Source organism: Anomaloglossus baeobatrachus, chromosome 5 (assembly GCF_048569485.1).
Source record: "Anomaloglossus baeobatrachus isolate aAnoBae1 chromosome 5, aAnoBae1.hap1, whole genome shotgun sequence".
Taxonomy (NCBI): domain Eukaryota; kingdom Metazoa; phylum Chordata; class Amphibia; order Anura; family Aromobatidae; genus Anomaloglossus; species Anomaloglossus baeobatrachus.
Genome location: NC_134357.1, coordinates 136,648,804 through 136,667,072, shown reverse-complemented (window position 1 = coordinate 136,667,072; position 18,269 = coordinate 136,648,804). Strand labels below are relative to the sequence as shown.

At 43.6% G+C, this 18,269-nt stretch overlaps 2 protein-coding genes across 3 annotated transcripts in view; one reads left to right on the top strand and one right to left on the bottom strand.

The window, feature by feature from the left end:
• LOC142309783 (ropporin-1-like) overlaps positions 1-3,143 on the top strand; it is a 60,510-nt gene extending 57,367 nt beyond the window's left edge. The window contains exon 6 of one of the 2 annotated variants that reach the window (XM_075347234.1): positions 2,960-3,143. In XM_075347234.1, the coding sequence (XP_075203349.1) occupies positions 2,960-3,026 (67 nt within the window). In that variant the 3' untranslated portion in view covers positions 3,027-3,143. Of the gene's footprint in view, positions 1-2,956 lie in introns of both variants that reach the window. The other variant, XM_075347233.1, reaches the window with a different exon arrangement.
• LRRC20 (leucine rich repeat containing 20) overlaps positions 1-18,269 on the bottom strand; it is a 706,926-nt gene that overhangs the window by 325,386 nt on the left and 363,271 nt on the right. The window lies entirely within an intron of this gene.

The following is an 18,269-nucleotide window of genomic DNA, read 5'->3' as shown; positions in this document are numbered from 1 at the left end:
GCATCACTGATGTCCCATGGACCATACTATGGTGTGGTCCATGAAACACGTACCAGAAAAACACGAACATTGAAAATAAAAAACATTTTCAACTCACTTTCTCCAGAGCTGCTTCTCTCCGGCTTCTGCTGCAGAGGCAGCTACTTATTCTCATGCATATTCATGTATGCAGCCACAGCCAAACCGGAAGCAGGAGCGGGGGCAGGTGAGTTTATCGCCATGTGCAATCACGGAGTACGGATCACGTATCACAGACTGCACATGGACAACTCACGTGTGTCGTAAATCACGAAACACGGAGGGACATATGCGCTCTTTACACGACAGTAAAAAACGTTTGTGTTTTTCACTGACATGTGAAACAGGCCTAAGGCCTCCGACACACTCACGTGAAAATCACGCACGTGCCGAGAGACACTTATTTCCCCTGCGTGTTGCGTGCAGGTAAGTACGTGTCTCTGGTATATGCGGGCCACGTGTGTTCTACGTGTGCTATAATTTACATACTCACGTGGTCCTTCCTGCTGTCCGCGCTGCTGTCCGTGTTGCTGATCTTCGGTCTCCAGCCCTCCCGTCTCCCCGCTGCTGCTGCTGCCGCCAGGCAGTGAAGTGAATATTAAATGAGAATAATGAGCGGCGGTCGGCAGCAAGAGGCAGCAGCGGCAGAGACAGGAGGGCTGGAGAAGGTGAGTTAATGTTTTTTTTTTTCACTGACACATGTGTTTTCTCCGGCGCGTGTCACACGGGACCGCATCCACACTACACCGGTGTGGTACGGGTGTGGGCCATGTGACACCCGTGCTGCGGGAGAAAACATTGACATGTCAGCGCTTTGAAAAATGCAAACACGTACAAACGCACACGGACACACGTTCCGTGTGGTTTTACGTGTGTGTGCCTGCTACAATAGGGTAGCATTGCTTCCCGTGTCTCCGTGCCGGATGTGTGTCGCAGGCCTAAGACAGACAGCTGTTCTGTCAGTGATATAGACATGCAAGGAGTGCTCATTTCTGCTCAATTCACACAGAGTTTGTGATTAATGTGTGATCAGTGTAAAATAACTGAAACTCTCACTGATCTGGAGAATGGGGGTCCCAAAGACCCTAAGATGTGCCCTGTTGATAGTTTATGAATGTAGTCAGTGGTAAAAACCCCTTTAAAGGGAACCAGATAGCTGGATCAACACCTATGAACTAATTATATGGCTGCAATTATCTTGTAAGACTGATGGTAGGGAAGCCCATTGTATTGGGAAAGTTTACAGTATATGGTGATACTCACCTTTTAAACATTTTTGCCACATATCCAAAGGAGGTTGAGCAGTTGAAAAGGCATACACTACGGACAGACCAGTCCTGCCCCATCTGACAACTGCGCGTTCACTGAACACTGACTGAAGACTTACAATTTTGCATCCCATTTCTGCCTGTGATCACCGCGACTTTGGGCTTGTGCATTGTGGCTTTAAGCCCAGACATGTACAGTAGATAGGACATGTGCAGTGGATCTCAAGTCACTGCGCTACCAAGCAGCCCGGGATGCAGAGTTCAGGGAAGAGAAAGTGAGGCCGACTGGTAGACGGGGCAGGACTGGTCTGCTCGTCTTACCTGCCTTTTTCGACTAGTTAAGGTCTTTCAAAGAAGTTTGAAAAGACGAGAAACACCATATACTGTCTATGAACTTTCCCCATACAATGGTGGTACCTGTAATCAGTCATAAAACACAAATGCAGCCATATAATTATTTTCTAGGTGTTGATTTGGCTGTCAGGTTCCCTTTAAGAGACAGAGGATTTTACTAAAGACCTTTTTTCCCCATCAGGGATGTACAGTTTATAAGATAAAGCTTGTGATATAGTGTATTAGCTTCCCTGGAGCCATAACTTTTTAAAATTTGGATGAGGAAAAAGGAGGGTGATTAAAACTTTTGTTTTTCTTCTTGCTGGGGGTTTGTGAACCTTGGGTATATAAATAATAAGCAATTTTTTGCAAGATTTCTGAGGAAAAGTTGAAAAATAATTGCCCGTACACTTGCATAAATTCCACAGAAAATATGCACAAATCATGATGTGCAACTAAACTATGCAAAAAAATAATTTTTGTGCTTCAAAATTGAAAAATAACTTAAAAACTGGGCATGGGCTGCAACTTCTGAACAGATTTAGGAATACTAAAACCAAAAAAGAAAAATGTTGACACTAACCTATATCTACTATAACTAAAGGACAGTTTACAATGTGCCAAATGCATGCAGGAATGTAACTTTTAATGAATTTGGGGCAATTTGCTCAATTTGTTAAAAAAAAATTGGGAGGAAAATGAGGGGTGCATCTTTGCGAATGTGGTGGAGAGAGGTAGCAGGAGGCAGGGGCGTTGCTGCGGGTGGTGTGCTGCGAGCTGTGGGCTGAGAGGTAGGTGCCATGTCGGCAATGCTTCAAACAATGGTTCTCAGAGTTGGCGCGTGCGCAGATGAAGTTCTTGGCTCAAGATTTTATCTGCGCACGTGCTGACTCCGACCCGTTGATCTCCCAGCAATGGACTTGAGGAAAATTGCTCCCGGAGGTGGCACGTGCGCAGATGAGATCTTGACTTGTCATTGAGCCGATAGCTCAATCTGCGCCCGCGCCGACTCCGGGTGCCATTTCTTTGAAGCCCACACTGCTAACAGTTTATTAGTGTTTGCCTACCTCACAGTGCCGCCGCCAGCCGTGAGCATTTGGGCCCCCCTCTGCACCATCACCCTGCTCCACTACTACCCCTGCCTCCTGTAACCCCACTACACCACTGCTGCTGCCCCCCACGGTAAGACACCACCGGCTTATAAGACGGAGCCTTTTTTTAACCTTTTTTCTAAATTTGGGATGCGTCTTGTAATCCGGTGTGTCTTATGAACTGAAAAATAAGGTACTTTGTGCCACTGAATACATGCAAAAATGTACTTTTTTTTTGTCTTCCAGCAGGACTGGATCAGATGGGCTGATTAAAGCATTGGACTTTACTGAAGACCCAAATGTCATTCTGGAATAATGAGTGAAGACAAGTATCCAGGAAACAGCAGAATGCAGTTGGAGTTTCCAAGAATTTTAGCATCACTAGCGCTTGTTCTTAATCCTGGGCACAATAAAAATTACATGGAGAAGATGATGTGCTATTAGAGAGTAACTTTATTAATGAGCTCTACATTCTAACATTGCCTACTATGAACAACTTTTGAAGCGGTTTTTCCTCCATAATATTTGAAGAACTATTGTCAGGACATGCCATCATTTCCTAAATGATGGAGGCCCAAGGGTTCTCAAAATATGACACAGCATCACTAGGTAGACTCTGTCACCAGGTATTTGCTGCCCATCTGTGACCCTGATTCTAATGTTGGGTCACATATCCAACATCTTGATAAAACACGGTTTATTTGTTGGATTTCTGCTAGTCCTCTCAGTGAAAAGCACTTCCTAAGTAGTCCTCAGTATTTAAGAGCTCCAACTATCACAGCTGCTCTTCCTCAATCACTGATTGTCTGCTTTCTGCCTATGCACAGGGAGCGGGATGTCATTCAATGGTGTGAGTGGTTTATAAAGAGCTGATCATTGAGAGGACTGGCAGAGCTGCAGCAGACAAAAGTGATCTTATGAAAACTACAGCTAGAAGCCTAGTAAGCAACATGTCAGACTCTGTGCCTGTTTTTGCTGTCCTCAGATTGGCAAGCATAAATCTGATGGTATTATTGACTCCTTTAAGTGATCTGACTTCTCCATATGTTTCTTTATCTTGCTTCCTTTATTCTTGGATTCTACACTGTCAGACAATACCTTTGTTAGCCAGTGAAGCATGGTAGACTGGCACTTACTGATTTTTCCAAATAATTGATTTAAGAGGTTGGCAACTTATGCAGGCGTCACACGATACGATCTATCGTGCGATCGCACGAGCGATCGTACCCGCCCCCGTTGTTTGTGCATCACGGGCAAATCGCTGCCCGTCTCGCACAAAGTCGTTAAACCCCTGTCACACGTACTTACCTGCTGAGTGACGTCGCTGTGGGCGGCGAACATCCACTTCCCGAAGGGAAGCCGCCGGCCAATAGAAGCGGAGGGGCGGAGATGAGCGGGACGTAAACATCCCGCCCACCTTCTTCCTTCAGCATTGCTGGCGGCCGCAGGTGAGCTGCAGTTCATCGTTCCCGGGGTAAATACAAAATGTATTTTGTATTTGCTAGGTTTTTTCAGTTGGCACCTATACACACTTGTAGGATGTGCAGGTCAGTCTTTTCAAATATTTGCAGTGAGTTTTTTTCTGACTGAGCACTCCGCCCTATAAACCAGGCTGTGTTCACAATCCTTATACCAGGAGTCCTAGCTGCCCAGACATGGAGGTTAGTCCAGATAGTGGCATTTCAAGTTAGATTTTTAGTCTAGCTGCCCAGGCATGGATGTTTTTAACCTAGATAGTGGCATTTTAGTTAGGAACCCGGAATATTGAGATTTACCTTGCCGTTTGGTGTCCGGGCTTACATGCATTGGCCAATTCATAAACTAAAAATCTCATGTTTTCATATAGCAGTAATGCAGTACCAGAGTTCCCTTATACATTGATGGCATTTAATGTGCGGCTGTATCCATTTTGTATTTGCTAGGTTTTTTCAGCTGGCACCTATACACACTTGTAGGATGTGCAGGTCAGTCTTTTGAAATATTTACATCGTTCCTGGGGTGTCACACGGAGCGATGTGTGCTACCCCGGGTACGATGAACAACCAGTACAAAGAAGAATAAACGATTTTTTAAAAATAAACGACGTGTAAACGATACACGATTTGTAACCGATTTGCGATCGTTCTGAGACGCTCGTAGGTGTCACACGAAACGACGTCGCAAACGATGCCGGATGTGGGTCACGGAAACCGTGACCCAAACGACATATCGCACCATAGATCGTCTCGTGTGATGCCCGCATTAGACCCAAGATATATACTTAAAAGGAAACTCTAACTAAAACCAAGGACATTTGATATGTAAACATGTTAAGCATTTTTATTCATTGTATTTTTTTTAATGCGTTTCCTTTAATTACATAAACCATCCCCACTCCCAATACTCTTCTAAGCTCTTATTATAAACTTTGCGTCAGCACACTGTGGTTGTCGAATACATGAACTCCCCTATTACTATACCTGTAATAAAAAAGGTAAGGTACTTTAACATTTTTTAATCAAGAAATGAAAAAGCCATTCAACCATGTCAAGGGGTACCTTTATCTTGGATGGTAGCTAACTATAACGACATGCCTCGCAATGTACACAAACAGACTTTATCTGAACAGGAGAAGAGATGGGAGCCAGGCTTAGCTCTTAAGACCTTTCAGGGAAGCTCCAATTTAAACCAAAAGGAGGTGGTTAATAAGTAAGCGAATAAAGCATCATTATTCATAATTTTGTATGTGTTTCCTTTAAATGTAGAAATCCTTCTACTGGTACACACCAAACCTTGTAATTGCACAGAGCTGGCTGGCTGTCAGTGCCAGGGGCGTGGTTACAGCCACCACTCACTATGCACAGAGCAGTGACTGAAGCCACACCCCTAAAACTGAAAGCCTGAGGCTGCCAGGATTAATAAAGATCATTTCCTCCCGGCAACAGGGCTCTCAGTGCTGTGGCCACATAGCCCAAAAACACTATTAGCATGCAGATTAACCCCATATCTGCAGGTTAATAGCTTTTTCTTAATGACAGATTCCCATTAAGTCACTTTGCAGTCAGATATATACTGCCATGCATAGAAACTGTAAAAGCCAAATTTTTGAACACTTTTAATGATCTGAACTGCAAAAATGTATTTGTAGCTATAAATATGTCCATTTAGGTAAAAATGAAACCAAAGATAACCATATCCTTTAATTCCAGAATTTCTCAACGTATGAGGAGTGGCTCACTGCATGGAAAAGCATAATTCTCCATTATGAATACATTGTTTCAGTCTTTTTACTTAAAAATAAAACAGATTCGTGCTGCAGCTGTTCTGATCAGAATTCCAGTAAAGTGTCCCTGTGATCTGTAATGTGCCTCCCCCCCCTGTTCTCTCTAATACTCAGCACCTCTACCTTTTCGTGTTTAGTGCAGCAGGAAGAGGAAACAATCAGATTGTACTACCAAGCAGGCCCTGTAGAGGGACTATGGCCATAATGGCACTGTAAACTACATCTCACCTTCTCAGCTCCCTCCTCCATGCCTTAATTACAAAGAACTTTAGGAGGAAAACAGAACATGAAAGCCATTGAGCTGCCACTGATGGACCTGGCGATACAGGAATGGAACCTACACTAACACAGACACAAAAGGGCCCCTTGAGCAAGAACAGTATCTGGGTCATATACGATCCAATGACTCCTCAAAATGCACAATTCCACCTTCTCCGAGGGTGAAAATGGGCCCCCTTATCTATTGGGCCCCTGTGCAGTTGCAAAGTTTGCACTAATGACATGTCCGCTCTTGACTAACAAAGCTACTGGGATGTTGGGAGTGCAGTCAGCATGAGACGCTCCACATTGTCCACCAATGCCCGTTTAATGGTACACAAATGAAAAATATATTTTATGCACATTATTTCATATGACACTATAGTCCTCAGCTGCTTAATAGGGGTGGTAGAGGAGTCAGAGAGAGGTGGTAGGACTAGCGAGTATAAGGCAGGCTTTACACGTTGCGACATCGCTAGCAATTGCTAGCGATGTCCAGCACGATAGCACCTGCCCCCGTCGCACATTCGATATGTGGTGATTGCTGCTGTAGCGAACATTATCGCTACGGCAGCTTCACACGCACATACCTGCTCGGCGACGTCGCAGTGACTGCCGAACAATCCCTCCTTCAAGGGGGAGATGCGTTCGGAGTCACAGCGACGTCACCGCGACATCACTAATCGGCCGGCCAATAGAAGCGGAGGGGCGGAGATGAGCGGGACATCCCACCCACCTTCTCCTTTCCGCATTGCCGTTGGAATGCAGGTAAGGAGATGTTTGTCGCACCTGCGGGTTTACACACAGCGATGTGTGGAGTTGCAGGAACGACAAACAACATCGTACCTGCGGTTGAACCGACATTATGGAAATCAGCGATATTGTACGCTTCTGTGCTCGTTCATCGTCGCACCTAGGATTTACACATTGTGATGTCGCTACCGGCGCCGGATGTGCGTCACTAACGATGTGATGCCGACAATATATCGGTAGCGATGTCGCAACGTGTAAAGCCCCCCTAAGTCACTGTTAAACAATAGTACTACTACCAATCTCTGACTCCTAACTCACAGAGACAAAACATCACCATGAATTGGGTAGGAGGCCAAAACGGAAAATGTTTCGGAAGACTTAGTAAAACGTTTACTTTTGAATGCATTATTTATCTATTTGCTGAAAGCTCTATCAGGCCCCAGGCAGTAACAATGGGAAAACTGACCTCTAACGAAAACTGTAATAACTGAAGAGATTGGCAAGGTCTGCCAATGTTCTCTGCACCCTGCCAATTCATAAATTACATTCAACATGGAGAATAAATTGACATTTACATTACATTCACTAGTTGTGATACAGCACACACAGTAATCTTTCTAAATTGTGTTTGCTTTTATAGCCAATCACATTGTGACAATTATATATCAGACGACCGGTCAATATGTTAGGTGACCATCAGGAGAATACACTATAGTTATATTAGCGTGTTAATCACAAATCTCTCCATAAATACGCCAGAAACAAATGACCATGTTTATCTTAATGGCAAATACAGTATGTATTTATGGATATTAGTGATCAGTAAATTTACTTGAGGCCAATTCAATTTGCCTTGAAATTTAGATTCTCCTGAATCTATCTATGTATCACTCAAGTAGTTGGCTAGGCCAGAAGTGATGCACATAACATTATGACGTGTCGATGTGCGCTATGGTGACCATGCCTAGTCGGTGACGGAACTCAAGCGTATAGTGAAGACACTGCGTGTTGAAGGAGAGGAAATAAAGACTTGATGCAAATTCAATTTCTAGGCCAAATTTTAGCAGCAAATTTGCTCATTGTAACTAATTAAAGTTTTAAAAAACTTTTAATATGTTATAGCCAAGCAGTTTTTGCTTTGTGTGGTCTGGATTCTGAGAACTCAAAGGAAAGGCTTTAGTGCTTAGTTTATTTTTTGGCTAGAAATGAATGGTGTACCAGCTCACTAGAAAGTCTATGGGTTTGTAGCCCCATCTGTTCGCAGTTAAGACTGAACGCTTCTGCCCTTTACTAATCCTATAATAAACTATTGCAGAGCAAAGAAAGAACTGTTGGTTTGCATAGCTTATAACATTCCTCAGCCACCTATTTGTAAGTTTATATTGCCCTGTATGTCATCCATTTACGTGAAAAACATAACTCTAAGGGGGGCTTTACACGTTGCGACATCGCTACCGATATATCGTCGGGGTCACGTCGTTAGGGACGCACATCCGGCGCCGGTAGTGACATCGCAACGTGTAAATCCTAGGTGCGATGATGAACGAGCACAGAAGCGAACAATATCGCTGATCTGTGTAACGTCATTCATTTCCATAATGTCGGTTCGACCGCAGGTACGATGTTGTTTGTCGTTCCTGCAGCTCCACACATCGCTGTGTGTAAACCCGCAGGAGTGACAAACATCTCCTTACCTGCGTCCCGATGGCAATGCGGAAGGGAGAAGGTGGGCGAGATGTTATGTCCCGCTCATCTCCACCCCTCCGCTTCTATTGGCCGGCTGATTAGTGACATTGCGGTGACGTCGCTGTGACGCCGAACGCACCTCCCCCTTGAAGGAGGGATTGTTCGGCAGTCACAGCGTCGTCGCTGAGCAGGTATGTGCGTGTGAATCGTAGCTAGAATGTTCGCTACGGCAGCAATCACATAGCGCATGTGCGACGGAGGCGGGTACTATCGCGCTAGACATCGCTAGCAATTGCTATCGATGTCGCAACATGTAAAGCCCGCCTAATGGTTCACTTATATTGGTGTATGCATAATCAGAGTGCAATTGATAAAAAAAGCAGATTGCAATCACACCAATGTTAAACAATAAGGCAGTGCTGATCTGCAATTTTTTTCCTCAGCTGTTTTTAGCCTGAGAAGAAAAATGCAGCATGCTGTGCATGGTCTCGTTTATATCAGACGCGACTCACCAGTGAAGGTCTATGGGTGCGAGAATAAAAACAAAAGGCACACGGATCATCTATAGGCCGTAAGATTTTTATGCTCCTGTAAACGATTGCAGAAAAGTAGTTGCCAAGAAAAAAAAACATACTGCATATGGATAGTAGGTGAGAAAAAAAACGCATTGCATACGCATGTCTTACAAATGGTAGGGAAGAAAAAGAATACACACTCGAATAGAACTCGCATGCCATATGGAATACCTAATGGATTTCACTCGTCCAACTTTTTTGGATGATAATCAGACTGATTTTTTATTTATACGTAGATGTGAGCAAACCCTTACAGTAAAACGATAAGAGTTGGGCATATATATTTGAGTGGAATTGAATTCTACTTGAATAGTAGAAAAAAAATCCACATTAGTTAAAATGCAAAATGGCAGCCACTGAGCCAAGAAGAGCCATCAAACGGTTAAATGAAAAAAAATAAAATAAAAAATAAAACCCTTATACTCACCCCACTGTCAACGCCCTTCTGCTCCTTACTGTCACCCATCCAGTCCTCATCTTTTCTTTGCCGCAGCAAGTGCTGAAATCCTGGGGCCTCTTTACACTAAGCCAGGACTTGCAGCTCTGATGAGGCTTAGGATGGTTCCCATGCATGCACGTAACAAGCACAGCACACATTGTGATATCATGTGATGAGGAGACGATGAGGAGCCTGAGAGGAGAGTGGTGAGGTGAGTATAATGGTATGTGCACACTTTAAAGAGAACCAACCACCAGGATTATCATATATAAACTAAAGCCAGTGCTATACCGGCACTATCATGCTGATTCTAGACATACCTTTAGTTGTGAGATCGGATGTTACCTACCCTGTCTGCCTGCCTCTCTTTCCTCCCTCCTTCCTCCCTCCTTCCTTGTAATAACAGAGACAGGAAGAGGAAGGACAGGCAGGCAGACAGAGGCGGGAATAACTAGCAGAACCCGACCCACCTATTAGATATTCTTCAGCTTGTACCAGTCAAGTAACAGTTTATTTCACAAACTTTACTGGCCTATATTTCAGAAACTATACATCTGATCTCACAACTAAAGGTATGTATAGAATCAGCATGATAGTGCCAGTATAGCACTGGCTTTAGTTTACATAGGAAAATACTGATGGTAAGTCCTCTTTAAACATTTTTTGCAGAAATCTTGGCTGGAACATGCTGCATAAAATAGAAGTGTTTTTGCCACATTTTGTACATGCATTTTTGGTGCACATTTTTCTCGACTGATTGTAAGTGAAATCTGCAGCAAAAATGCTGAAAGAGTTGACATACTTAAGAAATAAATCTGCACCAAATCTGCAAATAAAAAATAAGCATCGTGTGCATGAGACTTCAGGATTCTCATTCACTTTGCAGGCATCTGGAAATACTTTGGGTTTTGTGACAAATCTGCGCAGAACAAAAAGTGAGAAAAACGCTACAAATCTGCAAAGTGTGCACAGGCCCTAAGAGGTTGTTAGTTTTTGTTTTTTTTTTATTTTAACATCTTACTTTTCTTTCCAGGTCTCTCCACAGGGACATTAAATATACAGAGTAAATTTTCTGTAAATCGAATTTCATGCGAAAATCCATGCAAACATGTGAATTTTAGTTTTGCCTCTTCCTCTCATCTCTTTTAAACATTCAATTAAAAAGTGTAGAACAATTTGAACAAAGCGAATTGTGTAGTAAGGTTAGGAAGAATATGCTACATGTTCCTTCAGAGGCTGCTATTCATATCTGCCTCAGACAAGTACTTCAACTTGTCTGACAAAGAAAAGGGAAATGTAACAACCTTCACTACAGTCTGCACGGAGTTCATCCAAGGATCAAAACTGCTGTGAGGGCATAAAAAATGGAGGAAGAGCAATCAAGTAATTACTTATACACGGACACCAGCGACGTAGCACGGCAGTGAAGGAAGCAGGAAGGTCAGGTAAGTGAAGGACATGGTACTGAATCTGCTTCTTTGCTAACCTTTTACCAAAATCTTACGAAGTGTTAAAAATGATTACTTAACGATAAGTGCATGTAAAAACCTCAGACTAAGGCCCCTTTCACACGTCAGTGATTCTGGGACGTTTGTGCTTTTTTTAAAACATACCAGAATCACTGACATACGCAGACCCATTATAATGAATGGGTCTGCTCACACGTTAGTGATTTTTCACTGCACGTGTCTCCATGCAGCGTACCCGCGTGTGCGTGATTGCCGCACGGAAACATGTCCATTTTTTTCTGGCATCACTGATGTTCCACGGACCACGCAGTGGTGTGGTCCGTGAAACACGTGCCAGAAAAAAACGTACTTTTAAAATAAAAATCATTTTTACTCACCCGGCGTCCAGCGATGTCCTCTGCAGCCCGTTCTGCTTGCTGCTTCTGAGCCGGCTCATTACTGTCGCGCATATTCATTATGCGCGACACAGCCGACCCGGAAGCAGCTGCTGCGGGGGTCACCGCCGGCCGGATGCTGCACCGCGGGAGCGATCAGCACCATGGACAGCGGGAGCGCGCACAGGTGAGTTGTTTTCTAGGTGCAATCACGGGCCACGGAGAACGGAGCCCGGATTGCACTTAGACAAGCAGGGACATGTGCGTGTTTTACACGCCAGTGAAAAACGTCACTGTTTTTCACTGACGTGTGAAACGGGCCTAAGATGGGCTTTGATGAGACTGATTAGGAAAGGTTCAGAAAGCTTTCATGCCTATTCTGCAATCAGTGGTTTTCTTGCAGATGTGTATTAGAATGTATTGTATCACAGTGGCGACATTTAGAGTATGGTACAAGTACAAAGCGGTATGAGAAACTCAAATACTGCATGACTGTACAATGACACTGAAGATCCACTTGGTACCATACTCAGCATAAGTTCAGAATCTGTACTGTACAAACTGTACGAACTGAGTATCCAAATTGTAGGTGCTGCAATATAATTCTCAGTATTTCCCACAATGGCAGAAAATAGAGAGCACGCAGATGGGAAAAATTGTGTGAATATGGCCTACATTTCTGTTATGGCCTCTTACTACCTCCAGGCTGCTTGAAAGCAACATAAGTTAGAGTTCAGAGAACACAGATTTATACATTTCTAATTAAAGGGATTGTCCACTACGAGGACAACCTCTTCTAATTCCCTATTAAAAGAATTAAAATAAAAATGATTATACTCCCCTCCCATTGCGGCGATGCGCCAGTGTGCATTTTCCCAGGGCTCACGTGAGGTTGTGCCCCTGCCCTCTGACCCTCGCGCCCAATCACCGCCGGCATCTCACTTCCCACCTTCGAAGAATGAGTAATCAAGAGGAAGTGAGTATCAGCCACAGGTCTCACTTCCTGTTGATTACTCATTGATCTAAAGGTGGGGAGAGAGAAGCTGGCGGTGATTGGATGCGGGGTTCGTGTCATGTCACAACTTCACGTGAACTCTGGGAATATGAGCTCTGGAACAGCACTGCCATGGGAGGGGAGTATAAGCTTTTTTTTTTAATGTGACCAAACAATGGATATAAGAAGGAGTTGGCCAAGTAGTGGACAACCCCTTTAAACCTAATACTCTATTAAAGAGAACCTGTAGTTAGAGTCATGGTGCCCAGGACATTTGATTGCAGTTGGATATGTCATTCTTTTTAGCAATATAGTTTGAAAAGCCAACTAGTCTGGTATGGCCCCAGGCCGTTTTTTCCCAGTACCACTACAGCTGATTGACACGTCTCTCCCTATGTACACACACATGGGCAAAACCTGTCAATCAACTAGAGGGTTCAGGAAGAAGCCGGCGAGGGAAAATACTGGACTAGTCAGATCTCTCCATAAAGTCGCCGACCTGCTTTTCAAACTATATTTTCTTTGCATGATTGTAGTTTTTCAAGAAATATAAGAAAAAAACTGATGGCACATCCTTCCTTTCTAATGTGAACAGGTGTAGGCTGAACATGAAGCATATTAACAAAAAAGAGACAGCTGAACTCTGTAGTAAAAATTGAGATACTTCGCACACAAAATTGGCCAAGTTTCTGTGAGCCCGACTGCCAGCGGCAAGGTGACCTCATTTTTGTTCACATAATCCTGGCCAATTTTGTGTGCTAAGTATCTCAATTTTTACATGTTTTTTTCATATCAGTAATGCATGTCTATATTCCCATATTTATTGTTCTACATATCTTAGCATTACAGAGTGCAACTGTCTTTTTGTTACTTATTTCAGAGAAAAACATATCTGGCTGCAATCAAGCCGCCACACTCTGATTCATGGCTCAGGCAGCATGAATCTAATGACAGACTCCTATTTCATTTATAGAAACTTCACACTAGTGGCAGCAGCGGCCAAAACTATATTATTTCTTAATTCTATGCCTGTGCAGCTATTTTTACTAAGTGGAAGTAGAGCGATGTAGTTCAGGGCACTACGAAACCCCTCCTGCAGTGTGACCCAGCAATGGGTCAGCACAGATGTAATTTGCCAGGTGGCTGGAGGACAGCTTGTGTGTTTCTCTAAATTATTCCATTTCCATCTTACTCTAAGTCCATCTCTATTTTATTTCTGTAATAAGTACTTGGTTATTTGACATATGGTATATTTAGTCAGTACAGAAAATAATAATAATAAGCTATATATTAAGAAATAAGACAAACTGATAGATATGATTTACTCTACAAGCATCACTTGAGGGTCATACCTATTTAGATTCATCCTCTGTCTGCCAGACTGTAAACAAGTTACATTTTCTAAAAGGATTTCAAGATTGCAATCCATTAACTGAGAGCTAGGCAAAACCGAAAAATAGAATTATAACAAACATCCCAAACATAATTTACTGCAGTCACATCTCTGTTAGAGATAAAACTACACAATCATGTTCAACACAAGGTTGGATACACTCTAAAATAAAAAAAATCAATTCAACAATGTGATTTTGGATGGATAAAAGGTAGAGTTGAACTGCGATCATCCTCAACACCTATTCTGGATGGTAGACTGCCATAATGTCAAGCCGCAAAGTAATGAAGAAGTGGCAGTCTACTAATAAGAAGAGGTGCCATAGATGGCACATGTAGTTGAAGGTTTGTAGGACTATGGTCCTGCAGGTCAACTTTATTCAACAGGCTATCTAAAAGTATCAAATGATTAGGCATGTTGACATTTGAAAGACTCAATCCTTTAGAGGGGTGGTTCACCCGTTTTCATTACTGGCAACATCGATATTATGTTGAGATACAAGGTTCCTCTGAAATACCTTGTGTTGCCAATAGTGCGTGTGAGTGGCGCTATTGCGGTCCGCTCACCCCATTTTCATGACCCTGGGTTCCGTGACCTCTGATGTCTGGTGATGCCGCAGTCTTCCTGGGTGATTGGGCTGTGCATGGCGTTTCACCGCTCTTCACAGCCCAGCATCTCATGTGCTCTCTTCCTTTGCTGCAGAATGCTGCAAGTAGGAGTAATGCTGCGCTGTGATGAGTGGTGAAACTCCGTCCACAGCCCAGTCACTCAGGAAGACTGGGGCCAGCCTCAGATGACATCACCGGACATCAGAGGTCACGGAGCTCAGGGGTCATGCGAAGGGATGAGTGGACTGCAATAGTCCCGCTAACAGGCACTATTGGCAACACAAGGTATTTGAGAGAAACTTTGTTTCTCAACATATCAATGTGGCCAGTAATGAAAATGGGTGAACCACCCCTTTAAGCACCCTATTAGACTAATGGTATCTGAACCAGCCAATATTAACTAGTTCAGCGGATTGTTTAATGTGTATGGAGGCCCTGGACAATTTGTCAGGTGAGCTAAATGGAACTTCTCAGGATGATTTTGTAATGTAAACTGTAGATATGGCTGCAATGGCGCTGTAATACTGATTACATTCATACCTTTGGCAAATAAATCTGTTTTGTGGCTCTTCTTTAATTGGCATTTGACGTTTTCTGCTAAATAGATTTTGCTGCACAGGCAATGGACTGTAGACAGGGCCTTCTCCTCCCGGTTTGTGATTCCCCAGTTTTTTCGCCTCCGGTCTGTAAATGACCTGCTTCCTCTGGTTGAAATCTCAGCAGTAACCTGTCATTCACACACTAGAGGCAGACAGAGGGGCTAGGGAATCACAGACAGGGAGGAGAAGACCCAGTGTACAATCTGGCCCCTGTGAACTGAAATCTGATTAGCAGAAAACTGCAAATGTTGATTAAAGAAGCTCAAAGCAGATTTCTTTGCCAAAGGTATAAATGTAATCAGTATTATAGCGTCATTACAGCCATGTCTTTAGCTTAAGGCCACGTCACACTAAGCAACATCGCTAGCAACATCGCTGCTGAGGCACAACTTGCTAGCGATGTTGCTGTGTGTGACATCCAGCAACAACCTGGCCCCTGCTGTGAGTTCGCTGGTTGTTGCTGAATGTCCTGGACCATTTTTTAGTTGTTGCTCTCCCGCTGTGAAGCACACATCGCAGTGTGTGACAGCGAGAGAGCAACAACTGAATGTGCAGTGAGCAGGGAGCCGACTTCTGTGGACGCTGGGAACCAATGTAAATATCGGGTAACCAAGAAGCCCTTTCCTTGGTTACCCGATATATACCTTTGTTACCAGCGTCCGCCGCTCTCATGCTGTCAGTGCCGGCTCCCTGCTCCCTGCACACATAGCCAGACTACACATCGGGTAATTAACCAGATGTGTACTCTGGCTAGGAGTGCAGGGAGCCAGCGCTAAGCGGTGTGCGCTGGTAACCAAGGTAAATATCAGGTTGGTTACCTGATATTTACCTTAGTTACCAAGCGCAGCATCGCTTCCACGCGTCGCTGCTGGCTGGAGGCTGATCACTGATTGCTGGTGAGATCTGCCTGTGTGACAGCTCACCAGCAACCCGTGTAGCGACGCTCCAGTGATCCCTGCCAGGTCAGGTTGCTGGTGGGATCGCTGGAGCGTCGCTTAGTGTGACGGTACCTTTACATTACAAAATTGTTCTGACCAACCACAAAATGGATTTCTATACCAAAAGTATAAATTTTAATCAGTATTAGGGTACGCTCTCACTAGCATATAAAAAATTGCTCTGATTCTCATCCCGAAAAAAAGGGACGAGTGTCTTGTGTATGTCATTCCGTATGTCATTAGAGTGCTATGCGAGTGTGCCATTTTTTTCTAGCCTAGAATCCCTATAATATGCAGTTTTAACATAATTGTTTACATACTATAATACCCGATGTAAATTAAAGCTAGTTGTCATAAATAATAAAGCAATCTTATATAAAGATATAGATAGATGATAGAAAGATACTATATATAATAGATAGATAATAAATAGATATATATCATATGTATATACCGTATAGAAAAAAGATAGAAAGATAAAATAGATAGATATCATGAAGATATATAACTTCAAAACCATGCTATATCTTATAAACTTGCACCCTTTAGTGTCTTTCATATGGAGTTTATTCTACAGCTATCTTGTTTAAAGTAAACCTGTCAGGTCCTCTATACCCTCCAACCCAGCAGCATTCATAGCTGTATGCCCAAATTCCCTCCCTAACAAGCTCTGTATAACGCTAGTCACTAGTATGAATGTTTAAAAAACTACTTATAAACCGCACAGTCAAAGCCACCTCCTGGAAATCTTGCGCATGTGTGTGGCTCATTTCGGCCACATCAGTATGCCTTTGAAGCTGGGTGAACGTTTCCCAGCTCCAGTAGGTGCACTGCGCATGACCGGAAGTTCAGATGACCATTCACGACAGGGGGCATATTAACATGGAAAAAGGACCAACTAGTCAGGGGAACTAATGCCACTGCGACTAGTCATAGGTCTAATTAGCACAGAGACAGCAAGGTTTATAAGTAGTTTTTTTTAAGATTCCACAGCCTTTGATTGTCAGAACTGGGGAACGTTGTGGGAAGCCCTGGACTACGTGGAACGTGTGAGGGATCTTTGCTTTCTAATAAATTGATGAACAAGGGACAGTGTCTTATTTTTGTTTGTCTGTTTTTATGTTTTCCAGATTTCCATTTGTGGATTACATTGGACCTACCTGTTTTTTTTTAAAAAAGAAATTGGTGAACCAGGGAGAGTCGGTGAGTGTTTTTTTAAAATAATGTGCATGTGTGGTTTTTTTGAGGGTGTGACAAGTCAGTCTTACACTGGAGGGGCCTGACTAAATGACTACTGGGTTTTCACTTGAGCCTCTGATGGGGAGGATAGGCTGGGCTGTTGGTAGACATCATGTAGCACTCCAGGGCAGTCCCCGAGACTGCAGCAGCTGACCAGAAAGTCAGAGGTGTGGGTATGAGGTACTGGAGGACAAAACAGAGGCGTTGTCAGACAGTCCATGGTCGGGGCAAGCAGAACAGGGTAAGGGTATAAAGTCGAGGTCAGGAGCATAGAGGTCAGATAGAGTCATTAACGGGCCGGGTTGTTAACGGGAGACAGTATACGGAGGTATGCTTAAAGTAGGAAGCAGCTGGCTAGTAACCATGTTTGGACAATTTTGTTAGGAGAAGTTGCCTAAAATAGAGCCTGCTCTCCCAGGATAGGTTAGGGAACCATCTTTGCATGACATGGAAGGGTTAAATTCCTGAAGAGACTGGCCACGCCCCCTAAGGCCAGATGGAAGGGACATGCAGAAGCAGCAGTGGAAAGGAGTGCTGCAGCAGGCAACTCAGCAGGGAGACCTGACATGAGGAGAAGACGGGAGGGAAGCATGGTGAGTGGGGCAGTACTGAGGAGGTATGTGAGTAGCCACCGTGACAATGGGTAGACATCTTTTCATTACTAACACCAGGGCTTGACGTCAGCTGTGTTTTTGTAACAGTTCACAGCTGATATCAACCCAAAATGTCATTACCCCAATTGCCAACAGAACAGAGCAATTGAGAGGAGTTGGAGAAAAGCACCAGAATTGGAGCATATCATGTGATGCTCCACTTTGTGGGTGGCTGATGGCTGGTATTTTTAGGCTGAGAAGGAACCAATAACTATGGACCTTTCCAGCCTGATATTATCAGTTCTCAGCTGTCTGCTTTACCTTCACTGGTTTCATAAAATAGGGGGGACGCCACAACATTTTTTTTCCATTTAATTAT